Source organism: Dermacentor andersoni, chromosome 2, assembly GCF_023375885.2.
Source record: "Dermacentor andersoni chromosome 2, qqDerAnde1_hic_scaffold, whole genome shotgun sequence".
Taxonomy (NCBI): domain Eukaryota; kingdom Metazoa; phylum Arthropoda; class Arachnida; order Ixodida; family Ixodidae; genus Dermacentor; species Dermacentor andersoni.
In genome coordinates this window covers 53264075-53286581 of record NC_092815.1, presented here as the reverse complement: position 1 = coordinate 53286581, position 22507 = coordinate 53264075, and the positions used below count along the sequence as shown (strand labels likewise).

Genomic DNA, 22507 nt, shown 5'->3' with positions numbered 1-22507 from the left:
GAGTAGTAGTAAAAAAAACCTTATTAGCTTTACGTAATGGGGAGGACGGGCGGACACAGCTAAATTCAGTATAAAGCTTTTAGCTGCCTATCGCAGTAAACTTATTACATGCACATAGGCGGACATATAGGAATACTCAACCAACATATAAACGAAGATCGCGCCGGTAAACAAACGAAATACAAAACTGGCCAAAAAGGATGCAGAGGTTTCGGACATTTTCACGGAGGGCTGAGATAAGGAACCCGCCCGCTCCACGCTCGTTTCGCGGCGCAGAATTAATGTATGTGTGTGCCCTGACTTGATGGCCTACACTTGGGGACAGGGGTCGTTGAGTCGCTCAGGCAGAGCGGTTTCTGCTCTATTAACCTCGCAAGGCATGGTACTCCACGCAGCTCTTTAGGAACATAGGAGCCGGTTAGTTTGACCTGTTTGCAACCGCGGCCTCGGCACAATGATCAAGGCCATAGCGGCGCGGACTAAACGTTCTGTTGCCGCCGGGACGTGAACGATAAATCAGAGCCACGTGAAGAATGGTACATTGGGCGTACTCGCAACCTCTCTATAATCGGGCTCTATAAATGGGCGCCGCTTACAGTGTTCAGTCACTGTTCCACTCAATCATCGCCCCGTTACCCTATAGCGAAATTGTGACGTCAGCACGACGTTATTCCAATGGTGCAACTCCTAATACTACTCGGCTGCTGTGGCAACCGTTAAGCTTGCTCCTCTGTGCGCACAAACCATGGTAAGTTCACTACAACATTTGCGGGAATCAAATTGTGGAATTCTATTCCACATACCATTAAATCATCACCCAAGGAGCATATATTCAAGCACCAAGATAAGAAATATTTTATGCAACAAGTCTCTTCATCCTAACAACTGACTTCTGTGATTGCAATAATAATTGAGCTAGCTGTAATACTACATGTTGTATTGCTCCTATTTTTATTGTATTATAAACTTGCACTGCTTCTTTATTACAGAAGTGTTCTTTGGAATCTTTTTCTTCCTTAACAGCTTACATTTTCTTGTTTTTCATACTGTTCCTTTTCTTTCTTCAAATTGTCTTTAAAGTCACCGTAACCAATGCTTCCTTTATATCTCGTTTTTTTATTTTGTTCATGTATGGGAGTCCAACTGACAGTTTCTAACTTTGGGTCTCCCTGTGTAGTACCAATTTTGTATCCAATTCTTTGTAAACTGACATCGTTGATGAATAAACTTTCACTTTTCAGCACCGCGTTCTTGCTTTACATTACCCTGCACATGCCGCGCTTTCACCCAGATCCCTTTCGCCATTTTCTTTAATGTGTGGGGATGCGCGACTCTCACGCTTTCCCTGATATATTGTTTTTCCGCATAGCTCCCGTCTCCTGTTACCCGGCTTTGCCGCGTGGCTTGATGCAAGCGGCAGTCGGTCTGGTTGAAGCGCATTGGGAGAGATGGCGCGAGGGTGACTCTGCTAACGCCACCTAACGGCGGGGTAACTTGGGCGCAAAAAAAGGAGAAGACTCTGCGTCTTTGGCTCGGCTCGGCAAGCCATGCTTCTGCGAGACCATCTCGCGGAGCCTAACACGGAATTGACGAACACGATTGTTCGAACGCGCCACCGTTCGCGTGACCGTACGCGTGAACGACCAGGCGTTGGTGTCCAGCATGGGGCGAACATATTCGCTCGTTATCCGGTCGCGGTGAGTCAGACTTCCGCGATTTGTCGCGCGCCCATCGGCATGTTTTGTGGCTATAGCAACTCGGCTAGCAGGCATTAGTCTATGAAAGGTGCAAGAAATGCCCTTGTGATTGTTTGCACTATTGTGTTGTCGTTCTTTTGTCCCAAGAGCATGGGTGAAAACCCTACAAATGATATGAATAAATGATGAGATGTTAGTGCTGAAATATGGTGCTGGCTGGCTACTCCTTTTCGCATGGGTGACATGCATCACATATTATCGCATATAAATTTCGCATAATATTAGAGATCTGAAAAGTAAAAGAAAGAAAGAAAAATGGTACATTATAAACTGACTTATGCTCATTGTCAGAAACACCACAGATACAGTACAAATACAGAAATAGTATAAATAATAACACTGCATAGAAAAATTAACCAATATAAACGTAGCAAGAACTACAATATAATAGAGATACAGAGAGAAGAATACATACAGTGTACGTAACTACAATGCGCATGCGTGCAGTGAGTTTTTTCATAAAGTGAAACTCCGCATTTCTTCGCACTATCTGTGGTCTACAAGAACTCTTAAAGAGCATTGAGCGCACGCTGTTGATGGCTATTTGTTAGCCACAGTCCCAGTAACTTCTTTAGGCTCATTGGCTTTAGATCGTGTCTCATAAGTTTTGACGCGAGTCCGTTTTTCGGCTCAAGGTATTTGTCGCATTCTAAAAGTAGATGTACACCTTCTAAGGTCTGGCGCTGCCACATTCGCAGTGAGGGTTTTGAGTTTGGTTAACACGGTGTAAACACATACTTTATGCGCGCTATCCAGTCTCAGACGGTGAATGACAGTTTCTAGACGCCTGTTTAGCTTTATCGTTATATTTGAAAAAAAAAAATGACCGCCCTTCTACTACCGTGAAGAGGGGTGCAAGCGAAGCTCAGGATCCGTGGCTCGTCGTTGTCGTAACGCCTGAACTCGCGTTCCCTCACGGCGAGGTCAGCACGTTGACGAAGCGCCCTTTTTCGAGCGAGTTCTCGGCGGCGTTCTTGAAACGCCGCCTGTTCTGTTCTTCGGCCGAAAGCAAGACGCGCGACCGGCTCCCGCTGCCATTCCTTCAACGCAGCCTGTGTATATATATATATATATATATATATATATATATATATATATATATATATATATATATATATATATATATATATATATATATATATATATACGCAGGAAAGAGACGACGAACTTTTTGGAAGACTTCCTTTACTTAACGTTTTCGGCTGGTGGACCAGCCTAAGGCTGGTCCACCAGCCGAAAACGTTAAGTAAAGGAAGTCTTCCAAAAAGTTCGTCGTCTCTTTCCTGCGTATGCTACGTCGGGTCCTGCGTGCTGAACTTTGAAGAAAACCCCTATATATATATATATATATATATATATATATATATATATATATATATATATATATATATATACATATATATAAGATTGCGGTAAGTGCCCTTGCCATAACGCAATAGTTTTGGTCAGCTTCTGGTGCAGCAGTGAAGTTTAAGAAGAGTTCAGGGGTTTAGTTTGGTCTATGTTGTACGTTTTGTCAACTCGCTTCGCAGGTATTCAGTGGACGCAAGACTTTAAGTACCTAAGTGTACACCTCTCTCAATATCGCAATAGTAATCCACACTGGTCAGCGGAAGTTGCAGAAGTATGTACAACGGAAGGTTAACAACTAGCAGGGACGACAGTTGTCCATATTTAGCCAAGCTGAAGCTCACAATGTGTTTCTAGCAGCTCGACTTATGTATGTCCTGCAGGTATTACATTGCTCGCGGCTTAGGTTGCAAGCTTTCCATCGTGTGTTTGCTATTTTCGTATGGAGCTCACGTGTTGAGGCCATGCGACCTTTTTTTGTTAGGCAACTTGTCTCCCGGTTAATCTTCTTTCGTGATGTAAAGAGCCCATTTCTAAGAGAAATGTTACAACTTCGATTGATCAATTACCTTCCAGAAATAGTTGTGTCGTCATCTGTCAGAGATGCACCACGGGCTCCTTGGGACTTCTTGAAGGAGGTAGTCGAAGGATTTCACTTTCTTAAGGTTTGCTTTAGTATGAAACACATTTTTACTGTTTCCATTAAAGAAATTTCTGCTGCACTCAGAGACACATTGTTTCCTGTTCCCCGTTATCGTTCACCTTATTTAGGATGTCATTACCTTTACGTACTTAAGCGTCTCCGTCAAATGATCATTCCTCCAGGGATCAAAACTTTTTTCTTTAAGTTACGTTCGGTAACTCTTCCTGTTGAAACCTGGCTAGAAAAACAGGGGCTGTTTGGTGCTTTGGTCGACTAGCTGGTGTTTGTGTCCACATATTTAAACGATTGATCACTGTTTTGTGGAGTGTGTAGAGATGCCGTGTTCTTCTGGGACATTTTCCAAAGAACACTTAAAAAGGATTTAGATATCACACCATACAGAATTCGTTTCCTACCTTTTAAAGATCCCTGTGACTCACCATATGACATGTTCGTGGTACTTGGCCTACATAGACTTTGGCGCAGTAGAATGTGTGACAAGCACGCTGAACCACCGCGAAGCACTCGGTCGTTTTTTCAAGAATACGTTGCCTACGTTCATAGGGTGTATGCTGCACAAGAAACAGTGCCGAACTGGATGCCTTTACTGGGCGCTTGCACGTGTTTGCCTGACTTTCGAATGTGTTTTCAGTCACCTTAAATTTATGTAGGGCTTTGGTTGTTTTATTTTGTTGAATAGTCTGTCTCTTGTAATAAAGAGAAAACCGTCAGTGGCTGAATCGGTTAGCGTGGTGGTCTCGCAACCCGGAGGGCGGTGGTTCAAATCCGCAGACGAACAGGAAATCTTTATTTTCGCGCGGCTTGAATTTTTTTCGTACGGCTACACAACACCGACACGAGTGAGGCAATACAAGCTTCTCCTGAAAAATTGTGGGGTTTTACGTGCCGTAGCCACGATCTTATCAAGAGGAACGCCGTAGTAGGTAGTGGGGGACTCCGGAAATTGGCACCACCTGGGGTTCGTTATGAAATTCAATAAGTGAATAAATATTGTAAATATCTCATGTCTGATCGGTTACATTGAGCCAAGTTCTTTTGGCACTGCGTGAAGATGCATCTATTAATATGCAACGTACTTCAGATGTAGTTATTGAAAGGGTGAAGGGTGGTGGCCGTGTTCTCTTGGTGTATTTGTCGCCCTGCTGCATCAACTGCACTACTTACGTGTACGTTACAGAGCCTCGGTATCCACAGAGAGATAGCCGTATGGTGCGCCTCATTTGCTTTAGTGACTTCTTTTAGCGTTTCGTACACTGGTGGCGTGTTTATAGGTAATGCACTTAAGTTGCGAATCGGTCCAAGTGCTGCCTGCGAGTCGCTGAAGATAACCCATTTTTGTGAGTCTTGTTTTGATGTTACAAACCGGACTGAAGACAGAGTAGGGTACAATAAAGCTGTAGTCGAAGGCGTTGCCCGGAATTGTCGAATATCTGTTTGTATACCTAAGTGATGAAGGACAAACGCAGATGTGAGTCGAGCAAACTGGAGAGAGAGAGAGAGAGAGAGAATAAACATTTTTATTGGGTGATTGCAGCTTTGGAGAGGCGTTCTCATTGCAGAATGCCTTGAGCTCGGGCCGCGTCCTGGGCCCTCGCGAGCCATTTTTGTATACATGAGCGTAGTCACGGTATCGCATCTAGCTAGTATATCTAATATAGCGTCGTTTGTTGGGCAGCAACCGAGAAGGGATCTCGTTTTTTATTGATTTCTTCCACACACAGTTTGATATCGCTTCACTAATAGCGATATTGGAAAGCTAGAAAAATGACAGAAAAAAGCAGTTCGATTCATCTACAATACACATGGGCGTAGTTTTATTACTAACCGTAGGAGCGGCTTGCCTTCTGTAAGTGATAGAAATCGTGTATGTTGTCTAAAATTATTTTTCCAACTAATAAATGGTCACTACAACATTGACACGTCTCACATTATCACCTATACCACAGGTTACGCTACCAGACAGCGACGCTCACTAGCTGTAACTCCATTTACAACACGTGTCAACTGCTTCAACTATATTCAGTTTATCCTAGAACTATAGTAGATTGGAATAAGCTGGCCGATAAAACTGTAACACAGGACTAATTATCACTTTTCAAGGCATATCTTTAATAAAAATCATTTTTTTGCACTTGCTGAGATCGTTAGTGATAGCACTGCTTTACTGTATGATTGGAAAAATCGCTGAAGTAACGTTGAAGCGCCTGTTTTTGCGCCTGTTTCTTGCGCTTGTGTGCAGAATTTTTTTTTAGTGCAGTTCCACATCTTTGTATTTATTTTGTTTTACAAACTTACTCGTGTACCACGCTGCTAAGACCTTGTTTAAGATCGCAGTACTTATAAATAAGATAAAAAAGGATATATAGAACCGTAAGTGCCCATGGTGTATACATGATATCCATCTTCCGATACTTGCGAGTCGGCAATGTATTGTGAATGGTCACTTTTCTTGCGTATTGGATAATGGTGCAACAGAAAGGCCCCGGACTGATATTTGCGGACGACAAAGTGCTACTAGCTGACAATGCAAGAGATTTACAGACGGTTGTGAATATCTGTGGCAATGCAGAGACAAATGTACGCCTTACGTTTAGCACAGAGAAATCAGGAATTATGATCTTTAATGGAGGGACGAGTAATTACTCGTGGTGTCAGTTCGATAGCGAGTCATACCTATAGTCAAGTAGTATAAATATCTTGGCGTATACATAAGCGAAGGAAAGACTTACTAAAGCATTCACCAAGACAATTTGAAAATAAAGGGGAAGCAGAATGCAGCAACAATGAAACAGATCACATTGGGGCCACAATAAACCTAAGGTGGTGCGCGGATGCCATACTTTGCTTAAAATCGGATATCTTATCGGGGTTGGAAGTTACCCAGAGATGAGTAGGCCGGATGAATTTGGGCGCACACGGTAAAACCGGCAGGGCATGGTGACATGGGCTGGGCCTCTTTTGAAGTCTGAGAAGCGCAGAGCAAAATTAGCTTTGAAGGCTCAGGAACATGATTCAAAATGAATGGGTGTCTAAAGTGCACAAGTATCTGTACCTGAAAAGCGTGGACACAGGGTAGAGGAAGAGGTCAAGAATGTCGGCAACCAAGTACAGGGCAATTGAAAATTGACAACCAGAAGTCATCATAAAGAAAGTGAGAGAAACAGAGACAGCGAATTTTATGCCAAGAATGGAAACAAAAATTACCATGGAGGTTTACAGGATTCGGAAAAAAGAAATTAGAAGGAAAAATTTGTACGATAGAATAAAGGACAGTACGATGCTGTTTGAGGCTCGAGCTGGTTACCTAATGACAAAAACATGCCGGAGAAAATAGTCGCAACAAAATGAGGCGCGTCTATGCTACATAAAAAATCCGGAGACCACCTAGCACATCCTAATGGGATGTGAAGAGAGTCAAACAGTGAGACCCGTTAGTAATGTACTACACCTTCCAGAAGCGCTTCGATTTAATGTGGACGGAAGCATCAACCGGCCAGCAGTCGAGACAAGCAAGAGACGTTTAGAGTATTGGTGAAAAAAAAGCAGAAAAGAGATTGATAGGACCGGATTCGTCACAGCATAGATAGCGGTATAAGGTAGATGGAGAGGTTTAGATGAAGCAAAAAGAAGGAAGATTATATACATGTATACGAAAAAACTCAGTGCCCTTCTACTCTGTGAAGAAGGATGACCAGCGAAGTTGTGTATGTGTGCCCCTTAATGGCGAACTGCACTTCCGCCACCGTTTGGCCCGGTATTTCAATATCTTCGGGATCGGCCCACGTAGGGGGAGTGCTTAACTCCTGCTTCCCCTTCGCCGGAGGTTGGCCCGACAATGCGCTATCTTTGGGATCGGCTCCCGTTTAAGAGCGTTTAGGAGTGCTTAAGAGTGTGGAAACGCGGCCCCTTGTGTGGGCCGCGACGCGGCGGAGGCCAGCGTCATCTGGAGCTGTTGCAAGGAACCGGGCGCGCTGCTTTATGGCCTTTAAGATTTGCGGAAGGGGTTTGTGTTTTGAGTTGCTGCGTAACATAATTATATTTTGTTGTATATTCAAATTACAATTCGATGCTATCAAGTATGTACATTCTTAAGCAAAAAAAATTACCGACGATTACGTTACTTCCTAATGCGAAATTTGAGCGCAGCAAATAAGCTGTTTCACCTTTTCGATAGATTGAGGCAAAGAAATCGAGCAACACATGTATGCGCTATCACAGAATTTTTTTTTTATTTTTCACACGTATTCCTTTAACAAAGACTCCACTAACAGTTCTTGACAGTCATGAAGGAAGCTTTGTGGTCGGAGAAATAGACTGATATATGTTCGACTTGGTACACCAATGCTTGATTCTCAAAGACGAGATCTATACAAGTGCCTCGCGAGGTTGTCACAGCCGTGGGACGCGTTACGAGCGAGAGGAACGGGATGTTCTCCCGCATAAGTGTTAGGAAATTGCTGTTTCTCTTTATGTCAACATTAAAGTCCCCCACTACTAACATCGGTGTGGATCGATGGACGGTTAATGCGAGTTGCAGGAAGTGCACGACGTCTTTCGTGAGTGCGGTAGGGGCGAAGTAGGCAGCTACTACCAGCAAGCCGTTGGGCAACTTTGCGGCGCACAGTTCGCCAACTTCATGTGACGTGCCAAACATTTCGACTGGTATTGCAGAGAGACCTGTGCGCAAGTAGATAGCGACTCCCGCCGCTCTGTTGTGGTCTCTGCGAGCACCACAGCAGTATAGGAAATCTATGATTTCGAGAGGCTCTTCGGGATCCATCCAGGTTTCAGCAAAGCAAAGTACAGAGGAATGGCGCAGAATGTGATCGTGGTGTACGTCCTTGGCATGTGCGGCAAGGGAGCGTACGTTAAGAGCGGAGATCAACAAGTAGTGCGGCTGTTCAGTCATGGCGAGGCACTTGGCGGTGATGGTGTCAAGTTTGTGGGACTGCAACCGACGAAATTCATCGGCTAGCTTTCTGTCCGGATTGGCTTTTCCGTGGTAGAATGTGAAGTCGAAGAAAGGAATTAAGTTCGAGCCGGCGCTTTGACAACCGGAGACTCGCAGGAAGAGGGGGGAGGGGGGCGGCGTGTACACCCAGCGGCAAACGATGGGGGCAGAAGCGCGCGCAGCAAGCGGACAACACGATAAAGGGAGGAGGGAAGAGATAGCAGCGACTGACTCATGCCGCTGACGCCGATAGTGAGTCAACCCCAGCTGCGGAGTTGGTTTCAGGAACAACGCCGCCTATGCCGACACAAACAATATGATACCCTCGCTTCCGCAGCGCTAAGAACCAGGTCTAGCCGTGGGAAGGTGGTCACGTATTCGTCGACGTGCCGGGGCCTACGTGAAATAACCGGCGCGTCGGCAACTGAAGAGCACCCTATCCGCCACACAAGAACAGGGGGGGGGGACCCTTTCCTCCTCTTTCTGCATGGCGGCGACGGTGTTCTATGCAGTCACGTTATCTTGACTCTCTAGCGGCGTCAGCGGCATCCAGCGGTATCAGTCGGTCGCTGCTAGCGCTGGGGGGATGAAAGGGGGGCGGAGCTGGTTACGAGGCCGACGACAACGCCGACGACGACGCGAAACCCAGGAACGGACGCCAAAGAGCTGCGCTCTAAAACAGCCTTTAGGTCGTATCCTGCCACACAACAATAATCGTCATCTGTCTTGCCCGCATTTTTTTTCGTTAATGCTGCGAGCCCGGTACTTCGAAGTTACGAACCGCAAGTGCGTTATCAGCATGACAGAGCATTCTCCACAGGAAAGTAGCGAGCGCAGCGTTTTCAAGAAAGGGAACGCAAGCAAGACAGATGACGATTATTGTTGTGTACAAGATACGACCCAAAGGGTGCACATTTGTTTAAGAGTGTAGGTTGTGTGTAAGTCGTACTTTACTATTTTTCTGACATACTTTACATGAGAAATTCAATTAGTTCAGTAACCCATTTGCCCAACATGGAGGGCCTGCATGGTTGGGCATGCGTGGTTGGGTTTCCATGGTTCGGAATTATTTTTGCCTAAACGACGGTCAACGCTGGACGCCGACAGTGTTTTGTACTTTGCATATGTTATCGTCCTGGTTGAATTTTCCCATAATCCACCTCTTTCATGTTCCTGTGCGGCCCTCTGACGCACGCCGCTGGGAACGTTTTGGAAGGGTGCCGGGGGTTTCGCCGGTTGATTTGTGTACCATGTGTGTACCTGCGCCCATGTTGAGTGTGCGTCGGTTGTGCGTTTCATGGATCGCGATTAATTGTTAATGGTTTCTCCGGGACAGCTTGTCGTTCACCCATCGACTGTACTGGGTGAATAGGCCCGAGTGCACTGTTGTGGTCACAGCGCGGCCAAAAAGGCACGCTGAGTTGCGTCTGCCGATGCGGCTGCCTTTGAGTTCGTTGTCGCTGATGTCTGTGCTTGCACATTGCTTTTTGTATTCCTTTTAGACATTCACTAAACATTTTGCATATTCAAGAAGCCCTCGAGCGCAGCCTTCCACGTCGGATTTGCCAAAGCGATGCATTTGTTTACATGTATACATCTACAGCTTCAGATCGCTGTTAGCTTCGGATATTGTAGAAACGGCGCATCGCTGATGTGAAATAATCTCAAAACGTAGCAAAACATACATATCTGCGCGTATGAGCCGCACCCGGCGTGGTTGTTCAGTGGTTATGGTGTTAGGCTGCTGAGCCCGAGGTCGCGGGATCGAATCCTGGCCACGGCGGCCGCATTTCAATGGGGGCGAAATGCGAAAACACCCGTGTACTTAGATTTAGGTGCACGTTACAGAACCCCAGGTGGTGGAAAATTCCGGATTCCTCCACTACGGCGTGCCTCATAATCAGAAAGTGGTTCTGGCACGTAAAACCCCATTATTTAATTTTAATTTAATATGAGCCGCGTTGTTCCTCGATGAGACGAGTCAATATGAGCGGCCGGGCCACTTAAATTCTACAACTGTGATCCAGACTCATATATATTACGGGCTGTTGCTACTGATTCTCGCTTTTGTTTAACTTCATTATACTTACAGTTTACGCGTGCCATAAAGTATTATTAAAGAAAACTGTCCTCGGCATAAGCCCCCACTTATGGGCCGTGTAGTTCTCTCGCGAAAACGAGGATGCCATCGGTGACACCATTGGTTACTGAGTGAGTTTAGGCTGCTGTACCGATCGCACTGTCTCTTCTTTCCCGTTTGACGCAGAGGTAAACAGTGCTTCTGTGGAATTAAGAAATGTGTCAGCATACCAACACACACAGACCTACCATCTACGGGAATGCGACCGGCAGCGTTCGGGAACGGTGACCAAAGTACAAGATGTTGGCACAGCGCTGTTTCGTCGCTTGCCGCTTATTGTGTACGTCACGTGAGAAGTGAAGAGTAGTTATCAAATCGCTATAGCGCCACAACTGAAGTATAAGAGTGGTTTCCTTCGTCCTGACTGCTTATTTTTTCAGTTCAGGTCCCTCGGTAGCGAGTGCACGAACTCTACGGGGTCAGGCCTAACCCAACCTTTGCTAAACAGGATCAACATTGGCTCAAACTTCACGTGCATGGCTTGAAAGGCCTGATGCTTGTGCATTACAACTTCGAAGGCATGTCGACGCATTTTGAGCGCGAATAATTATGTTTACAAGTGAATGAGCTGCAGCTATCGCGTTGTCGGTTCGACGGTTGATCGCGTAGGGTTCGGTCGAGCGATCACGGTCGGCACGCTGATCTTGTCGGTGCCGTCGTCGACAAGAAAGCCCGTCGCGCTATATGACAACTAGCACCGGTCAGTTGTGTTGTTGTCGGCCTATTATGATCAAATGGTCTCAGTGACACAGTGCCGAATAATCGGCCAATCATCGACGTCAGTGTCTTCTCGGTCTCGTATCGACCCAGTGTTACCACGCCTTAAACGAGTAGGTGAAGTCAGGCACGCGCTGCCACCACCAGCAAGAGTGGGCCGACGCTCTAGTGTAACGGCCCAAGTGTAACGTAGGGGTTTATCGATAAATTTGACAGCCGTCAATGCAAGGCGGAAACTACGTAGTTCGCGGCGCAGTCCGGACGGAGTCCTGGCCCTTTTCTGTTTTAAAGTGGAGTTGCAGTCTTACGCTACGCACGTTTCCGGCACCGCACCGCCGTCGAGCTACCAGTAGAGTTTCAACGCGGTACACGGCACAAGTGTTCGCTGCAGTGAGGGTACGTGCGTATATTTTTTTTTCGGGGTACTTTCCCCCGATATCTGCCCGCGCGACCGTGCGCGCGTCCCTTCCAAAACATTTCGCGACTAATCCGCTAGGGCAGGGCGCATGCGCCGTCGTGCCGTGAAAAGGGCGGATTGTGAATCAGTGTTCGTATCGTCTCTTGTTGAAATAAACTTGTTCTTAACGCGCCGAACGCCGACGCCGAATATTTTGTGACATGGGGCCAAGGCGTTAAAATGTTTGACGCGTGCGACTACCGCGCTCGCTTAGTGGCTATGGCGTTGCGCTTGTGAGCTCGAGGTCGTGGGTTCGATCGCGGCCGCGGTGGCCGCATTTCGATGCAGGCAAAATGCGAAAATGCTCATGTACTCAGATTTAGGGGCACGTTCAAGAATCCCTCATAATCAGACCGTGGCTATGGCGCGTGAAGCTCCAGACTTTACTTATCTTTTTTACTTTGGCACGGCACACTTGACCTATGCAGAACAACTTCGTCGGAATGATGCCTGTAGTGGGTAGAACACGCTAACAAAATTTCAAAGCTGTAAATATAATGGAGGTGCCATATGAAATTGCCAAAATGTTCATTTGAGCAGCGATATAAATTTCAGCGTATTCACTCTATATGAAAATGGCTAGGCATTTTCACACCGAAGCTGTTGAGGGCTACCCACTATCGTGTTCGCGTCTAAAAAAATCCGAAGATAGTGCGTTGCCGGGCCAACCCTCGGCAGTGGTGAAGCAGGCGTTAAGCACTCCCCATACGTTGGCCGATCCCGAAGACAGTGCAATGCCAGGCCGACCCGCGGTGGAGGTGCAGCTCGCCATTAAGGGGCCCGCGTACACCACTTCGCTGGTTAACCTTCATCACAGAGAGTGACACTGAGTTTTTTTTAAACATTTCACAGAGCGACCCTATAGGCGTTGACCGACTTATTTAAAGAGAGAGAGAGAGAGATGAAGAGGAAAGGCAGGGAGGTTAACCAAATATCAGTCTCCGGTTTGCTACCCTACACTGGGGTTTGCACGGCCTTCTTTGGTGACGTTAGGCCCTGTCGACGGTGTGGAATCCCTTCTTCCGATAGTGGTCGGTCGTCCAGCTGGTTGAGTTCGCGGGCAGTCGCACAAAATATGATGAATCGATCCTTCATCGCCGCATTGATCACAGGTTGCGCTGTCGGCCATCCCTATGCGGAGCGCATAGGCTTCGTGAAAGCAGAGTCCTTCAATGCTTTTCTGGTCACGAAACTGCGCCCGCAGTTTTATACAGGGACAGAAGCTGCCGCTAGGATCGCTGCTGCTAGCGTGGGGGCATTCCGTGTCCGCGCGCACGACACACGGCTGAAACTCCTGTAACGGTTCGAAGCAATTGTTTATCTTTCATCAAAAAGCTAACATTCTACTACCACTCATATTTCGCCTTACATACAATACGGTCATTGCACGTGCGTCTGAAAAAGTTACTTTCGCTAACCTTTGCAAGATACACAGGCTACGATGGAGGCAGTCATGCCGAGCAGCAGTATGTGTCGTTGCAGCGCAGTTCCTTATCTCAGGCAGAGGAGCATGAGAATATTTATTTAAGGATAGGTCGTTTGTTTGGGCTTGTGACACTGTGCAAGCCTAGGAAACTCGCCAACTCGCAAATTTAAGCCTCGCAGCGAGACTTGAAGCAGCGCTGATTGCGCTAGCTATTTGCATTGAGACCCTCTTAGCCGCGCTAGTTTGCCGCTGCTGCATTACATAACAGAAAACTTACTAGATTTGCCGTGTTTATAGTTTATAAAAGCTAATTTCACTCTGCTGCAGCCTATCGCAGAGAGCGCCGGCAAAATTTCAAACCGGGAACGACGAAGCTTTCGCAAGGCAACGTCCGTGTGTCGCGTGAATACGCGTTGATCTCTAACCTAGCCTTAACTCCGAGTTTGCAACGACAGTGTTAATTTCTAACGTGTAACCTTGACAACTTCATGTTACGTAGGCATTGCACGAGCGAAAGTGCGTCTCACTTTACGTTGCGCAGCTACGCAAAGCCATCCGTGCAGTTCCAATTCTTGCGTTGGTTGCGCTTTCTCAAATGTCTCGCCTTCTGGAACGAGTCTCGCTATCACCTCCACTCCAATTTGGCATGCTTCATAATGACAGCGTGTGTTTCTTGGACGGACTACGCTTGCAAGGCGCGAGATTGCTTAATGAAGACTGCACTGGGGAGACTTGATTAAGTGAAACGAAGCCGCGTTTCACGTCACTAAATTAAACAAAAATAAGCACACGTGTGTTCACGAGCATGACGCTGCTGCACTGCCGATTTATTCAGAATGTGAACCACTAATATGGGGCAAAATATCCCAAAACAAGTCACGCTGAGGAGATACTAATGCCGATTGCGTCACAAGCTTCAGTATAATGGCACATTTCATAACGTATGTTCGAGAACATGACACTGTTGCGCAAGAAAATTCACAGTAAACAAGGTAAGAATGCAAAATACATTATATGATGGAAAGCACCTAAAAAAACAGCAAGCTACGAAGTCGTTCTAGTGAAGTAGTGTAGAAATAGAAAAACGAACATGGTTGACGTATTAGTGAATGAAAAGAGGAAAATTCATTTTTTTTACGATTATTTATCGCATTGCGAAAAAGCAGTGAAAAAAAAAACTGCCGCTTGTTAGCATGGCCGAAGCCGTTAAGGAAGGCATTCCGCACATCACTTTCTTGCCCCCACCGGCTGGGCAGGTTGCACGCTTGCTTGCCCGTGCAAGTTTGTTCTTCTCCCTTGTGAAGAAGTGCCGACGGCGTCTGCGGAAAAAATGCACAATTTTTGCCGTGATGCCTAAGTACACTGACAGATCTTCGAACAGCCAAGGAACGGTGCCGGGCAAGGACACAGCGTCACCTTTCACAATGAACTTATCGCTTCGAACAACAACCGTGTTGTCAAGATCTTTTTCACACACTGTGACGTGTTCAGAATCGAAGGTAAATCCGCCTGCTTCCTGTCGTGGTGCTGCACGTTTCCACTTCACCCGCTCATCGGCGTCACTAGGCAAACAAAACAACGATACCTTTTCGCTCGTACCTCTGTAGCCGAAGTGACAACGCGGTACGGATCAACAAATTATCTCTTGAAATGAGGAAAACCAACTGCCGATGCCGCCGGGCTACTTGGGCGCATCTAGCCATAGAATAAAGAACAAACTGACGCAGCGCGCAGCTTTCGTCTAGCTCCCCACCTATCCCCACCGTGCTCCCAGCGCCGCCGCGTGGCAGCTGCACCAACAAAGCAAGCTCTCCCATAGCGTTACGGCGGAGTTTCGTGACCAGAAAAGCATTGAAGGACTCTGGTAAAAGCAATGTCCAAGCACAGTCGATACAAAAACGTGGCGTCTCCACGGCGAAGCTTTGATGGGACTCGAAGGCTTAATGTGGGATCAAGGGAATATAGTCGGGAATTCCTGAAATGCAGCGCATTCCATTGCGACGTGGTGCACTGGCGAGCAAGCAGGCGGAGCTTCCATGATGCGTCAGTTCTAGAAAGTGGTATTGGTACGTGGTGGTCCTCAGCATTGGCTCAACGGGCAGTTGGATCGGCCCGTTCATTGCCGATAATCCCGCAGTGACTTGGAAGCAATTGGAAAGTTATTTCACGGCCTGCATCACTTATATGGTGCATCGTCTCTGTAATGTGAAATACGAGCTATTCGTGCAGTCCGCGTCGTAAAGGCGACAGTAGAGACTGCAGTGCAGCCATTCAATCGCAGAAGATCCTCCACTTGTGTGGAGGCTCATCACCGATGTAATGAAGGGCGGTAAGGAGCGCTGCGAGCTCGGCTGCCGTCGGTGATGTCGCGTGAGTCGTCTTAAATTTGATGGTTGTAACTTTCGTTGGTACCACCATTGCCATAGCGGAGCTGTTTGGCAGGACAGATCCATCAGTGTAGATATGTGTAGAGTCACGGTAGTTCTCGTACAAAAGTAGTAACGTGAGCCGTTTAAGGACTGTTGATGACAGATCAGCTTTTTTCGTAATGCCAGGTATTGTCAGGTTGATTTTCGGCTGAGCGAGGCACCATGGAGCAATCGAAGGTCTTGCAGCAGGAGTGAAACAAGCTGGCAATGATTCACCATGTGCGGTTATCGTTTGGATGAAAGAGGTGCGTGGTCTTTCCGCTGGTAGAGAGGCTAGGTGGTGGCGAAGAGTCCTGTCAAGATGCCTTATATGGGTCCTCAGCGCTTCAATTTCAATGTGGGTCTTGACAAGGTATCTAGCGATTGCTACCGGCGGCACTGTTGATGCATTCTGAGGCAGGCCTACACAGATCCGAAGCGCTCAATTGATCCTAGACACTTTGCATTGTGCGTAGATTCGTTTTGCCTGTGTTGGTTATTGCTGGCAAGCTGTACGCAGAAAGCCGAGAAGAAGCGCCCTGTATAGTTGTAGCATAGCACTTGTCGACATTCCCCAAGTCTTGCCAGTGAAAAACTTGAACAGGTGGCAGATGCCTGTCAACCGTTTCTTCACGTATGATACGTGAGGACTCCATGACAAGTCCCTGTCCATTATGGCACCTATAATCTTGTAAGATCGAACATATGGGATTCTTTGGCCATTTATAATTACCATGTAGTTTGTCACGTGTTCGCGCGCAAATGGCACTAGTACGCATTTCTTGGAGGAAGTTTCCACGCCTCGATTACGGAGATAGCAGTTTGGGAAGCAGCTCTCTGAATTCTCGCTCGCAATTGTAGGCGTATTACTGCAGATGTCCGTATGCAGATGTCATCCGCATACATTGATGCCTGACTGTGCTTGGCACGTGCTCAAAGAGACCAATTAGGGTTAGATTAAATAACACAGACCTAAGTACACCGCTCTGGGGGACGTCGCGGTAGCTATAATGTATAGAAGTATAGCCTTCCTCGGTGCTTACAAAAAAGGATCTTATGGATAAATAGCTGCGTATCCGTTGAAACATTTGACCTATTTAATGTTTCTCAATTCAGTAAGGCTTAACTGAACGCGTTAATTGTAAGTAGTCGCGTGTTCAATGCCGCTGACTCCGGTGTAACTGCTGTGGCCCAACTCTGAGGAGGGTTCACAAATACTGCCGCAAGCTGCCACAGAAAGCGAAAACGCCTGTTTGATGAAATACCGCAGCAGGCATTGCAGTCTATCTGTCTCAAACTCTGTTTCACCCGAATTTGGTCTATGATTCAAGTGCGCAAAAGTGTGCTGAAGTTTTTCTGGGAAGGTAGCATTACACTTTTTGAAATTCAAGCGCTGCAAGTCATGCTTTACTTTTTTAATGAGCATGCTACCTTGTAGTAATTATGTCATTTATTGTTATTTTGCTAAAAGAAGGAGAAAAGCTGTGAGCAATAGTCCATGGGCTGAACAACAACTTATGTAACATGAGTAACGTCTAAGCAGAAGAAAATGACAGGAATTTTTTCTTTGGCCTAACTCTACCTTCAAATGGCGCTTTAATTTTAACTTGCCAGTGAGGAAAACTTTTATCCCAGGGTCGTTCGTATCCTTAATTAAGTGCGCTGATAGTGACGGGGATCTGAATGAGAGCAAGTTCTCGAGGTACTCAACAGGAAAGGGAAGAAATGTGTCTAATAGTGAACGTGTGAAATTGTGGGCCATGAAAATTGACTGACCTTTTTTTGAACACATCATGCACGTTATTTCCTTTTGAAAAAGTTTTACTTGCCTTTTACACACAAGGGTGACAGGCTTCACGGTTGGCTTAATTTAATAGCTCGTCTTGCTCGTTTTGGTTTCATCCCCTGTGCACGACCGGCCGACTTTAGCTGGAGAGCCGCTCAGTACACTGACAAGGCGCTGAAGGATTTGCGCTTTGCGTTTCTCCTTCGGCATTGCCACAGTGTCTCTGTAGTGCACTTGGTAGAAAACAAGGTGCATCTCATGTGACAACATGTGTTAAAGCTTAGCGCATAGGAAATGTGCTTTCGGACGATCGCTTTCGGCCGTATGACTTTCAGTGGGAGCTTATAGGTACCAGGTGGCCGTCGAAACGCGCCAGCGACGCGCTGGCGAACAGCGCCGTGAACGACAGAAGTCGAAGCACAGGTACGTGAAGCAGACGACGGCATTGCTGCCCTCACAGTATAATATGGTATGAGGGTAAGACTTGAAACTACGTTATAGGGAACGTTCTCTTTAAAACCAATGGCCGGAAATGTTGTTGATGGGTGCTGTGGTCTCGAAGGATTATCACTGAAAAAATTTGAATCTTCTTTCTCTGTTTCAGATTCTTCTGGCTAAGGCGCCCACACTGAGAAGGCGCCCATGCTGCTTTGCCGGCTCGGACTTACGGAGGAACGGAAGCCTAGCCTGTTTAAAAAATAAAGTGTAAGTGGCGAGTGATGGAGCCATCAAGAGTATCTGCTACTCCATCTTTGATTTGGCCCCACAGAGAAAGAGTGGTTACAGATAGCGAACCATCAACATGTTCTTTATTACTATGAAGTGTAAGCACGGCGGCTAACCTCTTCAGTACGGCGGGGCTTGCATCCGGTTTCCTGAAGGCATACCAGCCGACCACCTCTGGCTTCACGGCCTTCGCTCGTTCTGCGGCTGGCCTGAAAGGCAATGGGGCAAGACGCGGCCTTTCGAACGGCACTGCCGCCACCATGCCATATGAGTTCGGAGAAATCTTCGGTTCTGACAACGAGACGACGCTGGCGGGAGCGGCGACGGTCACAGCGGATGAAGACGTGTTCGGCCCTATCTACGCCAGTACACTGCGAATCGCCCTTATAACCACCATGCTCGTTCTGTCGCTCTTCGGCAATACAATTGTGTGCTACCGTCTCCTGACGTCGCGGCGCCACAGGGTGTTCAAGGCTCAGGTACTGTTCCTCAACCTGGCACTGGCCGACCTTCTCGTCACTCTGGTTACCATGAACTCTCAGCTGCTCTGGGAGATCATGGGACGCGTCTGGGCCGCCGGGGACGGCCCCTGCCGTGTATTCAAGGTGATGCAGACGTTCGCGCTCGTCTCCTCCACGTACATGCTTGTGGGTATCGCGGTGGACCGCCACTACGCCATCTGCAAGCCGCTCGTGCCTGCTCCCAGACCTCGCTCCGTGGCCGCCATCTGCTGGCTGCTCTCACTCGTTCCGTCCCTGCCGAACCTGTTCGTGTTCCGCGTGGTCGTGGTGCGAGACAAATGCTACTGTGCCTCAGTCTTCTACATCTATCGGGATTCCGCCAAAATGGCCCGGCAAATCTACATGGCGTGCGTGTTCACACTCGTCTTCGTCCTTCCGCTGTGTGCGCTGGTAGGGCTCTACACTAGCATCCTAATCAGGATGCGGAAGATGGGCGCCGCCAACGCCAGAACGTCAGGAGGCGTTCGCATAGGGCTTTCGACGACGTTGACATCAAGGACAACGCCAACGACTACAACTGTCACCGAGAATTCAAACCAAAGCACGCTGCCTAGAGCGCGTCTGCGGACTCTGAAGATGGCGGTGGTGATTTTTGTGGCGTTCCTGCTGACTAACTTGCCTTACATGGTGCAAGAGATGATTTTAGCCTTCGCTCGAGACATTTCGTTGGGACCTCACGTGGTGGCTGTGTTTGGCGTCATCTCTGCCTCCAACAGCGCTGTTAATCCATACGTGTATCTGGCCTTCAACGGCGGCGCAGCAGGCACCACTTGCGATGCTCGCGTGCGCGGTTTGTGGCGTAGGCTTACGTGTTCTTCGGGCTCCAAACGCACGACCACCATGCTTCGCACCTCGTTCTCAACGTTGCCTACTCGCCGCCGTAAGCGGCCAATAACGGCGCAAGGGCCACTTTCTGAGCAGAAGTGCAGAAGTAACGGACAGCTCGGAGCACCGGAGAAAAAGATGTGAGGAGCGAACGCAGATCGCAGGTGGAGTCGTTGTGCTGTCGAGTTGGTAATTTTCAGCAGCGCATGGCATAGTCACTTTAGGGTAGAGTGCCCTTTACCCAATGCTAATATGTTGAGAGATGAACTGGACTCGTTCGGTAGGTTTTTTTTTTCAGTAACTGTGATGCAGTGTTTCAGCAGAGCGATCATATGTGCAGTATTTTGTGACTAGTGTATTCAGGGACGTCTATCATTCTCGTAAGTAGGGACTGAGTGTGCTCGGGCTAGAACTGCGCCGAATTGGGTGGTCACGGAGAAAGTGGTGGGGAAATGGTGCGCACGAGACGCGTCATGGATGATGTTAGTTTCCTGTAATATGCGTATCGGATGGTCATGGACTGAGTGAGAGCTCTCGGGTCTGCTTATCATAATAAGAAATACTACACACTTTTCCAGACAAGGTACAACTTGATGAAGAGACCAGTGTTATAAAATGAAGTGGGACAAAAATGCGATAGATCTCCCTTGTCTGGCAAGCGCGTTCTTGCTCATAGAAGCTTTTCGACACATGCTTTAAGTACGCTTTATTACAGGCTGCCAAGTGTACAGTATCCGTGTTGGGCATTGGTAATTAAATGAACTGCTCTCGTATCCAACCGAGCTCTGGAAAAGGAGTGCAGAATTCATGTCGCATGTCGGTATGTGCCAGTACAAAAACTGAGACGTTGCTTGACATCCTTTCGAAGGAAAGGCCTTCCATAAAGGCCTACTTGCAAATCCGATCTATGCGAGAAGGATCCAACAGGTACGATAAGAAAATATTACGCATGTTACCCGGATTAATTAATACACAAATATGTACCTCTGGGTCAGCTGAAGAGATGTTCTTGCGGAAGGCGTTTCTACTAAGCTTTCGAGAAACATTCACCTTTAGCACCGCCACCAGGAATGTAGCGCATCCTGCTTAGCTGAATAAACCTTGACAAAGTAAAGAAAAGGAAAGACTAGGCTTAGTGGCATATCATAAACAGCACTACTAGCAGAAGAATGCGGCGCTGTGAAGTTGCAAAAGAATGTGGAAGGCAGCGGAGTTCGGAAGAACGTTGCGTGTTGAGTAGAAGGCGTCGTGACGGCTGTGATGATAATGCAAGTTCTGCAACGCCAGTACCTCTGCCCGCATGATTCGTTCCGCCATGTGGTAAAATTGGTACCGCTACGTCTCTGTGAAAGTAATATACGGCGCGATGTTGATGACGGTGAAGTTGTCCGATAGTTTAAACATGGAGCTCATCTCATCAGCTCAGCTCATCTCGTATATTGATACGACGAAAGTGACATAGTCCTTCGTGAAGAGTATTGTCAATTAATTTTATTATGCACGCTCGGCGGCTTACTCTCGTGTACAAAAGATGGGTCTATCACATATGCCTTCTTCGGCTTCACGCTGAGTAGCACTAAAGACAGACACTGTGCGTCAAAGGCGCTTGGGGATCAGGGTGGTCTGAAGTCGCTTGAGAAACTCGTCTTGAGCAGCCACAATACCTTACAGTTGACGTCCAGAGCTTGTTAGCAAATCGTAACTTGGGAATCGCCGACTAGCGTTATTGAAGCGCATGGACCACTTCTGGAGTCGAGGTATCTCGAGGGATAGTGAGAACTGGAAGTACATCTAAAAGAGTTCATGAGTTAATGATGCTGTATATGTTTTCGAAACATATTCAGGAAAAGTCAGAAAGCTTGCACTATGAGTCATATACAAAAACTAGACCACGTGTTTACTGCACATGTAGAATACCTTTGCACCAAAATACTTTGGACATGTTTTCATCATTGTAGTATCCTGTTACTGTTCTGCCTTAGTTGCGTACCCAATTACTGCACCGTCAGTGGTGTATGATTTCAGCACGAGAATGTTAACGGAATAGTCAGTATTTTGTCAACACAAGGTGGAGATGTCATATACACATATTTTAATGATCAAATAAACGGCCAGCATTACACGATTCGACAGCTTTGTGGTGCTTTGTAAAGTTTATGGCAAATGAAATTACCTTTATGCCTTAATTTTCTTCGTGGGGAACATTACTTTTGTAAAACAGTAGGACATATATATTCAGATGTAATGCACTGTCACCAGTGTACTTGCCATACTTCTACTTCCTGTAGAAGCTTAGTGTACTCCACACCCTTTATGCCCCAGCTACATTTTTGGTGCTCAGGTAAGTGTAAATTTGAAATTACCTGACATCTTCAGAACCCCAGGAACATGGACCACTGGTCCCAATTGCAGGGCAACGTTGGCTGTAAGTACCCCCTCCTTATCAAACACCAACTAACAAAAATCAGCGCAAGGGCCAATTAAGTTTTTCCATCCTGAGAGTGAGCAATAGCTTAACGGTCATGCGTGCAGGTGTAGTAATGATAGTGAATCAGAGCACGGAAACGGCTGTGTGGAACGCACTGTTTAGGTTGGCACACTGAACCTTAAAGAAAGAAAACACCTCTACCATGTTATCCCCAAAGGATCCCTGTACATTTGTAATGGGATTTGGATTAAATGTTCGCAGTGCTTTGGGGGGCATCAGGATAACACTTTATTGTTCGCGATAAGGTGAAGCCTGAGAGCAGTATTATCCGAACGCCAGACTCCTCACGCG

General features: G+C 47.0%; 1 protein-coding gene across 1 annotated transcript in view; it reads left to right on the top strand.

The window, feature by feature from the left end:
• The window catches only part of LOC126542310 (gonadotropin-releasing hormone receptor-like), an 84292-nt gene extending 62439 nt beyond the window's left edge, over window positions 1-21853 (top strand). The window contains exon 2 of the mRNA XM_050189329.3: window positions 18261-21853. Coding sequence (XP_050045286.1) covers window positions 18643-19872 — 1230 coding nt within the window. The 5' untranslated portion in view covers window positions 18261-18642 and the 3' untranslated portion in view covers window positions 19873-21853. The remainder of the gene's footprint in view (window positions 1-18260) is intronic.
• The last annotated feature ends 654 nt before the right edge of the window (window positions 21854-22507 follow it).